At 29.9% G+C, this 16,471-nt stretch overlaps 1 protein-coding gene across 1 annotated transcript in view; it reads right to left on the bottom strand.

The window, feature by feature from the left end:
• The window catches only part of LOC148277789 (long-chain-fatty-acid--CoA ligase 5), a 50,159-nt gene that overhangs the window by 11,309 nt on the left and 22,379 nt on the right, over positions 1 to 16,471 (bottom strand). Inside the window, exons 2-6 of the mRNA XM_088232393.1 lie at positions 8,928 to 9,051; positions 5,932 to 6,075; positions 4,530 to 4,655; positions 2,877 to 3,076; positions 556 to 756 (exon numbers count right to left, since the gene is read on the bottom strand). Coding sequence (XP_088088519.1) covers positions 556 to 756; positions 2,877 to 3,076; positions 4,530 to 4,655; positions 5,932 to 6,075; positions 8,928 to 9,051 — 795 coding nt within the window. The remainder of the gene's footprint in view (positions 1 to 555; positions 757 to 2,876; positions 3,077 to 4,529; positions 4,656 to 5,931; positions 6,076 to 8,927; positions 9,052 to 16,471) is intronic.

The raw sequence follows: 16,471 nt of genomic DNA, 5'->3' as shown, positions 1-16,471 counted from the left end.
AATATATTCAATAAATTACTTCATGGTTTAAAATGATTTATTGCAGTCATATTATTGATTTTAAAACTCATTAACTGAAAATGCACTGATTATTTCCTCGAGAAGGTGTTAACAAATGGATTTTTTTTTAAACACAAATCATATTTGAAACTCTTAATTACATTTTAACTATGGATAACTAATACATTGTTTCGTAATCAAATTCTTCAGGGGCGCATTACAGATTGCATCTTTATTTTATGCAATATTGATGTACATATTTTTATTTAAAAGAAACAGGTTAGCTTATGCAGCGATGAATATGAGTAACAAATAAAATTAATATCCGCTTGGTTCAAGAATATAATTAAAACTTGTCCTTTGACCCATTTAATTGTATAAAATTAACATATAAATAATGCAAATTTTAAAATTAATACAACCACTAATTTAATTAATACACTCACACATGTGCAGGTATATTAGTTGGAATCAAAAACTGATTTTATTTAATGTAATTTTTTTAATATTTCATTACTTTTGATATCCCTATGAAAAATATTATTTTTTAAATACCTCGCAACATCTTTCCAGCATATGGGCGAGAGGCAGGAATGATAGAAGGGTGTCTGTCTTGTTGGGTTTGTGCACTCCGAGTTGCATCATGACACTGCAGATCCCTGCCACGACATTCTCGTGAGTCAACATAACACCCTTGGGGTTTCCCGTGGTGCCCGACGTATAGCAAACTGTGCATAAGTCACTGGGTTTGGGTGGCTGGAAATAAAATAATAGATAATAAACACAATGCATTAATCGCCATCATCATCATACAACCATCCGCACCCAATGGCGCATAGGTCACTACACTACAACACCGAAAGCGGCACATCTCGGTCATCTGTTACATGAAGGTTAAGTGATCAGTCTTACACTTCAGGTACCGGTAAAGGAACAGTGAAATATTGTAGAGTTAAATTACCTTTTAAACAAACACTAAAAGTCCACACTGTCGGTAATCAAATCTGGTACCTTAACCGTACCCTTACACTACGGGGCAGCCTTATTCCCACTCGATTCCCTTTTTCAAGAATTTTACCCGAGTAGCTCTAACACAAAACTGTATTATTCATCCACCTGGACACAGACAGTGCATTAATGCCAGATTCAATCTAAACTACCTACCAGAATAATTTCTAAGCAATAGGGTTGTTGATAATTGGTACAAACCGCCACAAGAACTGCTTTCTATGATTAATCTCAAAAATAAAACTAGACATTTTTAAAAGTTTAAAGAGAGAAAAAAACAGCTAAAAGCAGTAACAAAGAGTAACTGAAATAAAGATTCAGTTAAATATTTATGTTTTAGTTTTAGTGAAGGAATAAAAACAAAGCCAATTTCACAGCAAAATCATCTGTCAAATGTTGTATGTTGTTATTCCCGCTATTTTTAAATTACGTTTTTTTACTAAAAACATTAAATTTGTTAAAACTTAACGATAGAAGAAAAATTATAGACCTTTTAAATTTATTCAAAATTGTAAATTCAATATGGGATTGCCCTGAACTATTATCTTTCATCAACTTCAGGGTGCCTGGAAGAATGACTAGACAGGTGCCACCGTTTTGTAGCAACAATTCACGGACAGTGTGTACTTGTAATGCCGTATTAAATAAACTTCATGAACTCGGCAATAGTTATTCCCACGTATCTGATATATTTAGTGTAGGGTATTGTTCTTATAGAACAAACCTTTTGAACTTTTTCAAAGATGGTGAATGGTAATTATATTTATTTATTCATGCATTTCATAATATATAGAGTTTTTTGTTCACTTTGCCCAGCTGTATGAAACAGTACTTATGATTTTCTTGTTGTATAACTGTAGAATGTTTTATTATTTAAACTTTCTACTGAATATGCTGTATAATTTTTAGGTAAATTTTTTAAATATAAATCTTGTATAATTTTTAGGTTTATTTTTTTTTTATAAATCTTGGATATAAGGAAATTTATGTTTAAAAAAAAAATATATATTAAGCCAAATATGTTAGAATTATAAATGTTTGTAAAAGGCAGATTTGCCGTTTATGTTAATAAAATAAAATAAAAATAAATATACTCGAGTCATTTTAAGTTGATCTCTGTGACAGCTATATATTACTATCTTAATTTTAAAATGTGGTGCTTTAAATTAAATTCTTTACCCTTTTTAAAAAATATTTTTTTAACTAAACAGCAGGGTCATAAACAATCAAGTGAAAAAAAATTTAAATAGGCAATTAAAAAAATAAAATACCAACACAATAGTCCCAGGGATCAATGGCACAATATTATTTGGAATTATAAAACAAAAATATATACACTGCAATAATAAAATTAAAAAAAGTTTTTTCTGATTCAATCTAGTTATGAAATGAATATATGACTCTTAATAATTACAATTTGTGATTAAGTATTAATTATTAAATGAGATTTAGAATAAAGCCATGAAATTAAAAATTAAGATGAAAAATGTGTTTTTTTTTTTATTGTTTATTTTATTTTGTGAAATTTATCATTATTTAGTATTTATTAAATTCTGTGAGGACTATACACATACAAACAGTATTTAATAATACAATAAAAATTAAATATACCCAACAAAGACTAAATCTATGAGCGTTGGCTACTCGTTTCCTTTTCTATAAGAGATAAATACTTTTTAATATTATTTATTATTTTTATCTTTATCATTATTTACTATACAATATCAATTGAATTGGCTTTTCCATAGTGTAATCGATTTGCCTTATGATTTGATTGCCAATGAGATAACAATTCTGTGATGTAATCAGGCCTCTTAACCTGAAATGGTGTGAAAAAAATTATAAATTATAGTTAATATTTAACTTACCAGTAATGCAAAGTCCTTCTGTGCTCCTACGTGCTCGACGTCTATAAATTTGACTATGTCGACTCCTCGGTTCTTTGCTCTTTGGAGTGTTGCAGCCCGAACGTCCTTAACTACAATAAGCTTTCTTAAGCTGCGGGGAGCTTTATCCAGCAATAAGTTGGCTTTCTTGTCATCCTCACATACAACTATGGATATATCAGCTGAAAAGTAAATAGAGATGATGAATCGAGTGATAAAATAAACAAAAAAATATAGGCATATTAAAAATCTTATTTATTATTATAATCTATCATAAATTCACATATAAAGGAACCTATTTTTACATGGGGATACGTTCCACACCCGTACAGTGTAAAAAAAGTATGCTAATAAAAACAAATATGGAATTAAAGAAAGAAATAAATTGATTACTATTTATTTTATCTTAATATTTTTCTTAAGTATAATGTGAGATCAAAATGCTTTAAAAAATCGTAACAAAGATTATTCACTATTATTATCATATTTAAATTATACGCCAAGTAAGTCCAATGTAGCCCGTTCCAATAACTAGTATAATTGGAGGCGTTATGTTGCAAATTATTTTTTTTTTTTTTTTACATAAATGAAGATTTTTTGTACAGCCCTATTATATAAAACCAACTACACAATCGAAAAGTAGCAGAAAACCAATTTTGAGAGCACAAAAGGTGTTATATTATCAATAATTGTACTGGTGTTCAAAACTTTAACCCCAGATTTGACAGATTTATAACCTTCTTTATGTTTTATCACATAACACACCTTTATCCAATCATGTCTTCAATTATATTCCTATTATGCATTGTAAAACTAATTTTGGGAAAAAATCATTTTTGGACTGTGTTATTTTGAAACCGCAAAACGAGGTTTCAGTGTATATATCTTTTAATGCATTTTGCTGTTGATTTCGGTATTCAGTTTTAAAAATTTATAAAACGAAAACTGATTTTAACCCAGAGAACATAATGCGCATATAAACAAACTTACAGAGTAAAAAAAAAAAAAATTGTAAAAAATGCGATTGTCGAATGTGTATTCTGGATTTGAAATATAAGCATCATCATTTATTGAATTATTTAACAGTATAAACATAATTATAATTGTCCTAATATTAACTTAAATCGAATTATCAATAAACTGTATCGTCGGTGATACTGCAATGTCTGCAATACGGTATAACCTCAATTATTTTAATAAAAATGTTTTTAGAGCATAAACTCACTGTAGGTACTAACTAAGGACCGTTAGTTTAAAATTATTGATATATTTAATCTAAATAATGTTAATTGTTCCAATACTCCAGCAGTATTTTCGGTTGATTAAAATCGTAAGTAATATACAAATATAATAGTTTTTGGGTTCCTTGTAAAAAAAATGTACATATATTCATTATCAATATAAGTAAACTAAACAAAATACACTTTTTAAGAACCAACTTATTTGCTACACATATTTTTACAACTTAACTTAATTTTTTACAAAATGGCAGTCTTATGTTTTAATGAATTTAAAAAAATACCATAAACAGGTATGCTCAGGGATGTTGAGTAGTGCATTACTGCATGGCTATATTTGGGTTAATATTAAAAAATATTTTTAGCTGAAATATGCATTTTTCAATGTGTAATTTACCTTGAGTTATAATAAAAGAACACGCATCTGGACCTAATGTGTCATACAGGGGAACTAATACCATGGAGTAACAATAGGCAGCTTGTTCAGTTAACACCCACTCAGGACAATTCTGTGCATATATTCCTGGAAATAGAATAAGACATTTGTATAAAGGGTATACAAATTTCATGAAACGAGGAATTAATATATTGAATCCAAAAATTAATATGTACGAAAAGTCAATTCTTGATACATCCTCGTGATCGTAGAACAATCACATGTGTACAAAATTACTTTTCGGATCAATCGGATGTGTACAAAGTGACTGAATTTTCTTTATATTTGATCTTGAAAAGGTTTTATTTATTTATTTATTCATTTAAATACATACATATTACAAAAAAATAGTATAATAATGTAACCCAAACTCTATGAGGCCAAGGGCCCTGTGTTGAGTTGGGATACAACATAATGGAAAGTGGAAGCACATACATAATTAAATAATAGCAAAAATTTCAATTAAATTTTTTACATAAACACACATATATTTCAAAGGGCATTTGGACAACACGCTTAATAAATGCTTTATATTCCCGGGTTAAAAAATAATTTGAAAAAATATATAAATATATTTATATAACTAACCCATGTATCAAAAGATCTACTTTTGTAATTCTAGTTAAGACATAAAGTGTAAAAAAAAAAATTAAACCGATTTCACGTAAAATTTCAGAAAATTACATGTGTCGTTCAATGATCATGACATTGTAATTAGTGTTATTTAACTAAAAAAAAGAGATAAATTTATAATTATGTTAGAAAAAATATATAGCAGATAGTAAATTATGTTTTTAGATAGAAACAACCTGATTGCAAAATGATTTTTTGACTCCTGATTAGCATTAGTAATCGTAATCACTAATAATTTAATTATGCCTATGTAGAAGGGTATACCTAAGTGACTTTGTTTTTTTAGAGTAATTCAACAAAAACTTTCAGGCAAAGCTCTATTGAATCAATTTTATTATTAAAAAAAATAATAAAACAATGTTTATTTCACAAAATTCAATGATTTTCAATGGTACCTCGTTGCTATACATACCATTTTATGTATCCCATGATTAATTTTTGGTTTCAAAATAAAAATAAAACTTTTTCTTACTCCGGTCATACTTTTTGCACCTTCCGTTGAAATTGAAACAATTTTATTGAGTTAAATATGATGTTTCTCCGTTCATTGAATGACAGCATTTGCAATATCTTTCATTATTCAAATGGAAATAATTCTAAACGTTGTTCTTTAAAACCCTTCAGACTAAATAAATCGAACAAAAAGAACACATAATTTGCGTTGTGAGAGCCGTAGGAGAAGTGGCTAAAAGGCCGCAGTTTGCCGACCACTGCCCAAGGAGAAACTTACCTACAAATGTGGTAGGCCCGGGAACCAGACCGTGAGCTACTAAACCTGAACCGAAGTTCTTGGCTCGGAGCAGAGTTTCATTATAGTTGGACCATATGTAGGGCTTTCCGGGGCCTTCTCTCCACCCTATACATGGGCCATTATCTGAAAAAAAAAAAAACATTTATTATCAGGATACAAATAATTTGCATAGCTTCAAAAAAGTAATCTTTTTCTTCTTATCTTTCCTCTTCTTTTATTTTCATTTGCGTTCTTATAATTTTTTATTTTTTTTAAAGGAATAACCCGCTAAGCCTCTATTTTGAGGCTTTTCAGCAGGTGGTATAGATGGGATATGGAAGGAGGTAATGAAAAATACACCACAACACCCAGACCAATTGAGAAAAAATCTTTCTAGGATTCTTTTCTTGCAACCGGCGGGAATCGAACCCGCGACGTCAGTTTCACAGATAGCCGTCTAACCAACTGCGCCACGGCGCCTGTCAAAAATATTTAATTTTGAGGGCCATTTTCAACAAGTTTTAAATAACTCACTATTAGAAAATGGGAATCAAGTTGGGGTAGAGTGGGATTCGAACCACGGAATTTTGATCCGTGAGTCCGAGACACTAGCCACGGGACCACAATCCCGTTTACGCATAAATGCATTTGAGGCAAGTTATTACTGAATTTTGAGTATGTCCAAATGTTCGTAGACAAGGATTCAACTCCCCAGAGAGTTGTCGAAATTGACATTAGTACCTATATTATCACTTAACTATTAAAATCCCGGACAAATTCAACAGGTTTTGGAACGCTTTTGGGAAAGAAAAATACTGTCTGTAGGGATAAGTTTTATTAGAGGATATCAAGCAGTATCAAAAGTGGGATTGTCTCTATTAATTTTGGGCAATGTGTTAAATTGGCGGTGAACCATATTTTAGATATTTATATGTACATGTTCATGTAATAATCGACCATGCCCGAGTTGCACCAGTCGGTAACAGGTAATAATAAGTCCTGTAAATGCCTAGAATTACATATCCTTACTCAAAAATGTTCTTATTCTCTTTTATGATATACATCAAAATCAATCCTATTCGTTTCAGTTGTAATTGATAGTAAGGAAGTTCAGTGGTTTTTGTATATTTTTTCATTTGTTAATAGACTATTAAACCTATCTAAAAATATATTTTTTGTTTTACATATGGTACTATTATCGTTACGATTTTTTTTTAAATTTTGCTGCTTTAAAATTACTCCGCCCTTGACGTCACGAGTTTTCGTCGGAGAGTTTTAAAGAAAATCCCGTAGGTATGAAAACAGGCTAAACATGGCTTCCCGGAAAGCGGAAATCTGCCACAAAACATAATTGATTGGCTATTCTAAACATCTGTTGACTCCCCATGACGTTTAAAAGTGATTAATTGTTATCAAAACGCATTTTTATTTATTTTTTCATACGTTTTCGAGAAACTTCGCCATACAATTAAATCTTCTAATCTTTACCCCGTGTAAGAAAACATTTTTTATATCCAATTTCCCGTAGCACCGAACTTCCTCATTATTTATTGTTAGATGAATATTAACTTTTTTTTCTCTTTTAAATGCTTAACTCTGATTGGCCGCTAAGGAGATGGCGTGATTTGGTATGATTCGGTAATGAAAAACTTCAGCCCTACGGGAAATTTGATACAATAAATGTTTTCTTGCGCGCGGCAAAAATTGGAGCATTAAATTTTACGGCAAAGTTTCCTGAAAATGTACGAAAAAAATAATAAAAAATATCCTAATTAAAACGAACTTCTTTGAACGACGTCACTGGTGCATAAGAATAAACCAATGATAAGAGAGTTATGGAATATTTCCGGTATGCTTGCCGTCAATTGACCAATGGGCAGAACTGATCGAGAATAAGCTGAAGAGAACCTCTGACGTCACACGCGGAGTTATTTCAGAAATTCAAAACTTTAAAAAATCATAGTGCTGATAAAATGATATATTATAAAAAAGTTTTAAAAAATTTAATAGTCTAATAACAAATAAATAAAAAAATAAAAAAACACAACTTCTCATTTCGTAATGAACTACAATATTTGAACAGAATTTAAATATAAATAAATAAATAAAATGGATTTAGCTACTACATAATTATTTCGGGGGTACAGGGTTTAGAATGACATAATATTTTTTTGAATTTTGTCAATTATCTTCTATGATTGAGATGGCGGGTATTGGAAGCGCACGACTCGTATATTAATTGCTATTTTCAGAAACCCCTCAAGTCATTAACTAAATGCCATAAGTCAAGCCAATTTAAAATTCGCTTGACCATCAAATTTTTGATAAAACGATAATGCGTATATTTTTTTAATGTAATCGTTGTAAAAAGTGGACAATTACATAAAACAATTTTTGTAGACCCCTTAAAAATATTCCTGTTGACTAATGGTGTTTCTGAATATTACGATTCAAATACAGAAGTTGGAAGGACCGAGAAATACACAACATGATCAAATTCAATAAATTAAATATAGAAATTCAATGTCTAAGGTCAGAATAATGCATGAGATTTTTGCACCATTTGTCTTATTCCTTTCCAATGTCAAATATGCAATTACTCTTGGCACTGTCAAAAAAAAATCCATTCATTGGATGGATGCCACCGCTGCAAATAATTATTTACACCATATGAAAAAAAACATACCGAAACATTGTCAAGGTTTCAAGGTCAAGGTCACCAGTGTAGTAATTCATTTATTTTATTTTTTACAGATAAATAATTCAAAATCAAATTTTTAAAAAAAGGTTTTGATATACCTACTTGGTATTTTATGAAGAAATTTTCGGAATCAAACTTGGATAATGGTTTTAAAAAATATGTAACACTGTCAACTACCCAATTCATAGTGATACTCATACCTAATACAAGATATTTAGTGTCGGATCCCAATTAAATTCAGAAAATTAATTACTGTGCGTATTATCAATTACCATTTTCTAACAACAACACTTACTTGACTCTTTTGCTCCTTTTCTAAAAGTATCGAAGAGTGTTCTAGTATCTTCACTGACGTAGCTTAGAAATTTTCCATTTTTCGCTTCCTTGTAAAACTTAGAAACTCGAATCAGTTCTGGTCCCTGGAAAAAAGAGAAAAAAAAGTTAATATCAAAATTAATGGTTATTAAAAAAAGCGGAGCGTAAAAAAACAGTTTCTGTGTTTGTTTTTACTATTAATGTGCACGTAATGATTTTGTCGATTGTTTTAAAATACTACTGGTAACATAAATAAAATATTTGATCAGCTGGGCTTATTATAGTAACAACATTAAAGAAAACATTTTTTTTAAAGAGCGGATTAAAACGGATCTTTTGTACTCTGCTTATTACAAATCAGATTGTGTCCATAAGACTAACATTGTAAGGATTTAAATAATACTTTTTAAAATAATTATTTTCTTTATTTTAACGTGTTGGAAATTATATAAATTGTACATTGGTGGATTTATTGCCAAATGGCAACTTCTTACAACCGACTGATAAAATAAAGACGTTTTTTTAGATATATAAGTTTTCTTATTGCTCTAAAAAACTTATAATTTACAAAGTACTAATGTTGCATAATTTTTATTTTTTATTATTACTTGGTTGAATACTAACCACTTTATTTTTATCTTAAATTATTCTCAACTTTTTTTATTATATTTATATTTAAAAAAAAAAAAATCCTCATGTTTATTGTTATCTTTTATTTAGAGATGTTATGTTTCTTTTTTTACTTTTTTGTTGTTTGATATTTTATATTCACTAAATTGTTTAGTATATTGAGTTTTTCTACTGACATTTCTTGGTGGAACTGCATTTTAATTATAATAATAAAAATACTTTATAGTTTTATTCCACTTTTATTTATAATTATCTTATAATTTTTTTACCAGTGACCGGGTTTCGTCGTGACCGACATGTCTGACGATGTCGGTCACGACGAAACCCGGTCACTGGTAAAAAAAAAAATAAATAATTATAAATAAAAGTGGAATAGAACTATAAAGTATTTTTATTATTATAATTAAATTGTTAAGTTTTAATTATTCTATTTTATTTTAATTTATGTAGTAAATAATTATTGTTTACTGCTGTGATTATTTCTGAAAATCATTTTTTGTAAAAGGTCCTTATAACAGTTGATGTATAAATAATTACTGTTTTAATGAAACAATAAAAATAACAACTAATTATATAGTTTTTTTTTTTAATGACGTTTACATTTTTAAAAAAAAGTAACAAAAAACATTCAGCGCCTGTTGCCATATTGCGATTTCTGCCAACAAAAAAAAATCAAAATAAGATAAAAACAAATAATGTGGTGGTAGGTGGGGATACAAGTAGTCCTTCAAACTATTCTTTAATGGGAAGGACGAAAAAAAATCAATGGAATAGGGGAGCAAATGTTTGAGGAAAAAAAAGTTTATTCAGATGTGATTCGCTGTAAAGACATTGTTGTTTTATAGTGGGTTGGAATTGGATTCCATTGACGAGATTATCAAATCTAAATCAAAATATAAATTTGAAAAATTATGTACTTAAAGCAAATAATTATCATATGTAGTTATAGAACATTAATATATTCTTATCGGAGAGGTTTTTTTTTAAAATCAATATATATAAAAAGCTATGTTCGTATGTGTATCCTCGACATACTACTGGACCGACTTACGTGCGGTTTTTTGAAAAATGATAAGACTTACGCTGGGCATATTTATAGCACTTCAAATCTTCAATCTAATCGGTAGAAAAAAAGTTAAGGGCCTAAATGTTTTATTCATCGACCTACTAGAGTTCCATTCGACCAAAACAAAAAATTGGAAGAATGTTATTTTTTGTACAAAAAAAAATGTATTTGAATGTTTAGACACAAAATTCTTTTTTTGTGGATCCCAATTAGATTATTTCCTTGTAATTTCTACGCATTTTTTTAAATGGATTTTTGATAGTGCTAAAATAATATTAACTGACATTTAATATATTTTGGAAATTCGTATTCCTACATTAAGTGTACCCCTGTTAGTAAGAAGAGCAGAGTTTGACATTTGCAACAAGAATTTTATATTAGAAAATAAATTATTTCAAGTTTTGGAATTCAATCATAAACAAGTACCTAGGTACCTGCTTACCAATAAAAAAAATCGCAATATTTTTTACGTTTATCCGAACGGTTTTTACACGCCTTCACGACACAATCAGGCATTTTTGTTTCGAATGAAATATCAAGCTCACGTAAAAACCGACTGGCGGTTAAAGAACGAACAAATACGCGTTGGGCATGACTGAGCGTTTAGGCATGAGTGTCATAATTTTAGAGGGCTTAAGGATCGTCTATAAGTATTAAAAGGTCGATGGTTTTATTTAAGAAAAGCGAACCTGTTTCTATGGTTACGTAGAAACATTATGAAACAAAGTTTTGTAATTAAACTTAATAATGTTTTATCGCGGTCTGACTTTTCTTCATACTAACGTATTCCCGTTTTTCACCTTGGATTATGGCACTAGATAAGTGATACGCACTATGGATACTGATACTAAGCATTGGCGTGTCTCATTAGTTTTGCTGTTTGGATCAATTGTTTGTTACGGGAACTAGAACCATTCAAAAACCCGTAAAATGACCAGTTTCATCTGCGGTCTTCGGACGCATGGTATACAAATATGGCAAATATTTTTGAAAAACGCTTTAATATTCTATAACGGCATACCGTTAATTTCATTCTGATACTCTGTTTTAAAAAATAACAAAATGGGTCAGTTTTGAGGTGCGGAAAACGGGACAGCGAAAAGTAGATTTTGTCTAATTTAGTTAGGCATGAAAGGTCCGACATGCAGTCAAAACTCAAATCTAGCAATAGCATATCATTGCCGGGTTCAGTTCGTTCAAAATAAAATAGGGCTAGGTAAAATTTCCCCTTTGATCGAATTTTAGATATACCATGTCAACGAGTTCCGGTCAGACATCGAATTTCATTTGGTGACAAAAAAAATATTTTACAAAAGAAAAACTTATCGTTTTGAAAATTGGAGTTTGTCCAAATTATATAATACATTCTCAAAGATGAGCTTTTTTAACACTGAGAACATATTCATAATTATAAAGTGTGAAAAAATCATAGAAATGTAAGCATTTAAAAAATCTGACTAATTTAACGTATGTACCCACTGGCGTATAACATGTACTTCTGGATTACTTTCTTTCAGCACAAAGATGCTAAGGCTACCAGATTTCAGAGAGCTCCTTCGGGCAGCTTTTCTCGTTTGACAACGAGAAAATTTTCCGTGTATGTGGGCACCGCCAAGGAGACTTATGTCCTCAGATGCGGTGTGCGGTATGTGGTAGGAAAGCTGTATGTACCAATGCAGCATGATAAATTAAAATTATTTGCACGCCATATGGTTAAAGCAGTTAAATAATTGCTTGCACGAGTAAACCCGCCATATGTAGGTAACCCATTTTATTTCATGTAAAAATACATAAAGCCTTAAGAAGGAATTCATAAAAAAATAACCGAACAACGCAATCATCAAGAATTTCTTTATAATATTTTGAATTAAGAATAACGAGACAGGATATTATGAACACAACCCCATAGAAACCTTACAAAAACCGGGTACCTAACTTCCAAGGTTGGTAATTATGTAATTCTCTAAAGCACACATTATGTATTGGGGGGAAACCTTATAGAAGAATATTGAATAACTCAAGGGTTGATTGTCCCTTTGTAACGGAGAACAAATAATATTATGGTTACCATTTAAAACTGGCGGAATTTATAGCAGAAGATCCAATAAAAAAATACATTTTGCGAAAGTAGAGGAATCACATAGCAAATTCGCATTCGTAGCAAAAAATATAGGTATATTTGAATTGATAATAATGTTGATATATTCATTGGGTTTGAAAAGAAATGGGTAATTAAAAAAAACTAAAGGTTATATGGTCTGTTTATTATAAGAGTGGTGTAACAGCATTTAAAACGAAGCGGGATTAAGGCAACAGAGAAGCCTGGAGGCTCTTTGTAGACACCATATGCTCCAACCAGGAAGCAGACATGGAAAACGAATGAATGAATACAAAAGTAATTATTATGAATTTTTTTTTCGCATTTAACGATTTTTTATTATTCGTGAATTCAATATAACATATTACATATATGTATAATATTTACATTCCTACTTGGCACTTTTTTCCATTGTTTAGTTTTATATCAAATGATATTATTAATTTGGATAAAGGGGATAACGTATTTAATGTTTCATTGTTATAATAACTATGGTGAAATATAAGACACAGAACGATGCGTGCAGCAATAATGATAATACTTATTTATTACGCATAACGTAATACATACATGTGATATGTACCTTGTTATTTGGCAGTTTTTTTTCCATTGTTTGGAGTTTTATATCAAATGATATTACTAATTTGGATAAAGGGGATAATGTATTAAGTGTTTCATTGTTATAATAACTATGGTGAAATATAAGACACAGAACGATGCGTGCAGCAATAATGATAATACTTATTTATTACGCAATGATATGAATAAAATGATATGAATCATAACGTAATACATACATGTGATATGTACCTTGTTATTTGGCAGTTTTTTTACATTGTTTGGAGTTTTATATCAAATGATATTACTAATTTGGATAAAGGGGATAATGTATTTAGTGTTTCATTGTTATTATAACTATGGTGAAATATAAGACACAGAACGATGTGTGCAGCAATAATGATAATACGTATTTATTACTCATAACGAAATACATATATGTGATATGTACCTTTTTATTTGGCAGTTTTTTTTCCATTGTTTGGTGTTTTATATCAAATGATATTACTAATTTGGATAAAGGGGATAATGTATTTAGTGTTTCATTGTTATAATAACTATGGTGAAATATAAGACACAGAACGATGTGTGCAGCAATAATGATAACACTTATTTATTACTCTTTATCTTCTACATGTTTTGCACACAAAGAACACTATATAAATTTGATTATAAATCTGTACAGTGGGTAACAAAAAACTTATTCAATGATTTTTTTATAATTAATTTACTATAAAACTAAAATTTTATACAACTATAAATTTTTATGTATAATAAATTTATTATTGTAAATAAACACAATTTATATAATTCATAGTTTTTTTTTTAAATATTGTTTTTAAATTTTATAAATTATGGAAACGCTCTATGGAAAATTTGTAAAGCAGGCTCCCGAGAACGGTTATATTTTTACGCCTGCTATAACCTCATATTATTGTTGTAAAATAATATTAAAAATTAATAAATAAAGGCAAACAGAAATAAAATAATTATGACGTAAATATTTTTTTAGTTACGTGATTTTTTTTTTATATGTTATCAAATAAGATAAGCTTAAATTACAAATTCAAAAAGTAAAAATTAAATTTATTTAATTATATAATCACTTTGTAAGGTATATTACGAAAATGGCGCTTTATAAGTTATCCATAATTATAATAATTATAAGATACATTTATATAAATATTTCATGTCCAACTTGTCGGGAATCGTACCCGGAACCACGTGCATGGTAGTCAAACACGCAATCCTCAACAACGGTTACAATTTCTGTCGATGAAAAGGCAAAACAATAAAATGAATGGCAAACAAAAACAATAAGAGTTAGGAAAAGAAAACATGAACTTGTGCACATAATTGCAGTGTATGTTGATCATTTCGTTGGGTTTCTGGCACAAGTTGGTAACTACATACATAAAAAATGAGATTCATAATACTGAATATAATAAATACCATTATTTTACTGCCCTTGTTTATCTTTGCCAAACAGTTTTTGTTAACTACATGTAAAAAAAATGATCAAGATACGCTGCGATTGATATACCAATTCAGTGCCCTATGCACCATTAGGTGCGGAAAGGGAATGATGATGATGTTGACATAGTTTTATGTTCTTTTTGTTCAGTTTCTTGTATATATGTTTATTTATGTAACTATTGTAATTGGCGTAGGCCGTATAATAAATAAATAAATAACTGGCATCAAATAATCTTTGTTTAAAAAGTCAGTAAAAATATGTCGTATATTATTAAAAAAAAAAAAATTGTAATATTCTTCTTGTGGTTTTATTTAAATTGATAATTTGGGATGAGCTTTTAAATCCAAAAGTGCAATATGTCACAATTAGTGAAATGTGAGTAACGTACTTATGCCAGAAACCCGACGATTAATTACATTAAAACAAGAAGAAATGAAATACTGTTGTGAAAAACATCATATCCCTTTTCGCACCCGGTGGTGCATAGAGCGCTGCATTGTCAAACCTTACATCTTAAACTTAAAACAAATCGTCGTAAGAGAATGTTGTGAAAAAGTTTTTTACCTAAGAAGTATTTGTATTTTCCACTTCGGTTCACTTTTCGCCACCAATGCGATCTTATTATTTTATTAATAAATAATAATACTGTGTCTTTGGTTCCTCCCACGCTGTGATAACGACTGAAATAGTTATAAATATAAATAACCGCCCGCGTAAGCACCTACGCCGGCCGCCACGCCGAGAATTCTGCAAAAGCATTCCAACCATCCGGGAAAATATTTAGGCGGGAAAACGCGATTAAAAAAATACTCTCGTGTAGTCTGAAGGTCAGTGGCGAGTGGCGAGTTGATTAAAAAGTTACATTTAACTGATTGCGAGCCAAGTCTTTTCACGTAACACTAGTCAGCCGTCACAATTTCTCATTTCTGGGCGCCATGCGCTATAAGCCGTTCCGATACGCGGAAAATGGGAAAGGTATAAGGCATTTTTTTACACACTTTTCTCCTAAGCAGCACCTGATGATTTATGTGCAAAAACTTCATTCTGAGACATCGGCTTTCAAAGTTTTTACTTAAAGTATACTTTTTAGTGTCAGAATTTCGTAAAACATTTTCTGTTACGGCTTATTTAACAATCTTACGGGAATTTGAATAGCGTATCCGTATAAAGTATTAGAGTAAAAAAACAACATTTGAAAAATAGTACGTAGTGGTCCTAGTTGGAAATCAAACTCGGGACCTCATATATGGTAGAAAACAAACGTGCTAATCCACTACACCACGAGACAGGCACATTTCATAACACAATAATGAAGAGGAAGTATCCAATAATATTCCATTCATAAATTGGCACTTTTTTAGTATCGTCGGTTTTCGCATTCGTGTTTATCACAAGCCGCCAATGACGAATTTAAGGATGCAGATACTAATTCGTTTATTGTCATTTTTATGACGTAATTTCACAATGCCCTCTTGCAATATACTAAAAAGTATAGTTATATTGAGTTGTGTGATCCTTTAATATGATTTTTTTCAGAATATTACACATTTTGTCCATGTGCCGAGTGAGGTAAGTTATTTGAGGGTTCCGAAAATGTTTGCAATCATTCGTCAGAAATTTTCGCAATATACTTTCAAAAGTTCTCTCTTCGGAAACTCGGTTTTACCAGATTTTTTCAGCACGTGTCAACGTAGT

The sequence above is a fragment of the Micrasema longulum genome, unplaced genomic scaffold (genome assembly GCF_059751315.1).
Source record: "Micrasema longulum isolate JH-2025_06_02 unplaced genomic scaffold, ASM5975131v1 h1tg000979l, whole genome shotgun sequence".
Taxonomy (NCBI): Eukaryota; Metazoa; Arthropoda; class Insecta; order Trichoptera; family Brachycentridae; genus Micrasema; species Micrasema longulum.
Note: the sequence above shows the minus strand (reverse complement) of the source record. Positions and strands in the feature narration are given on the sequence as shown.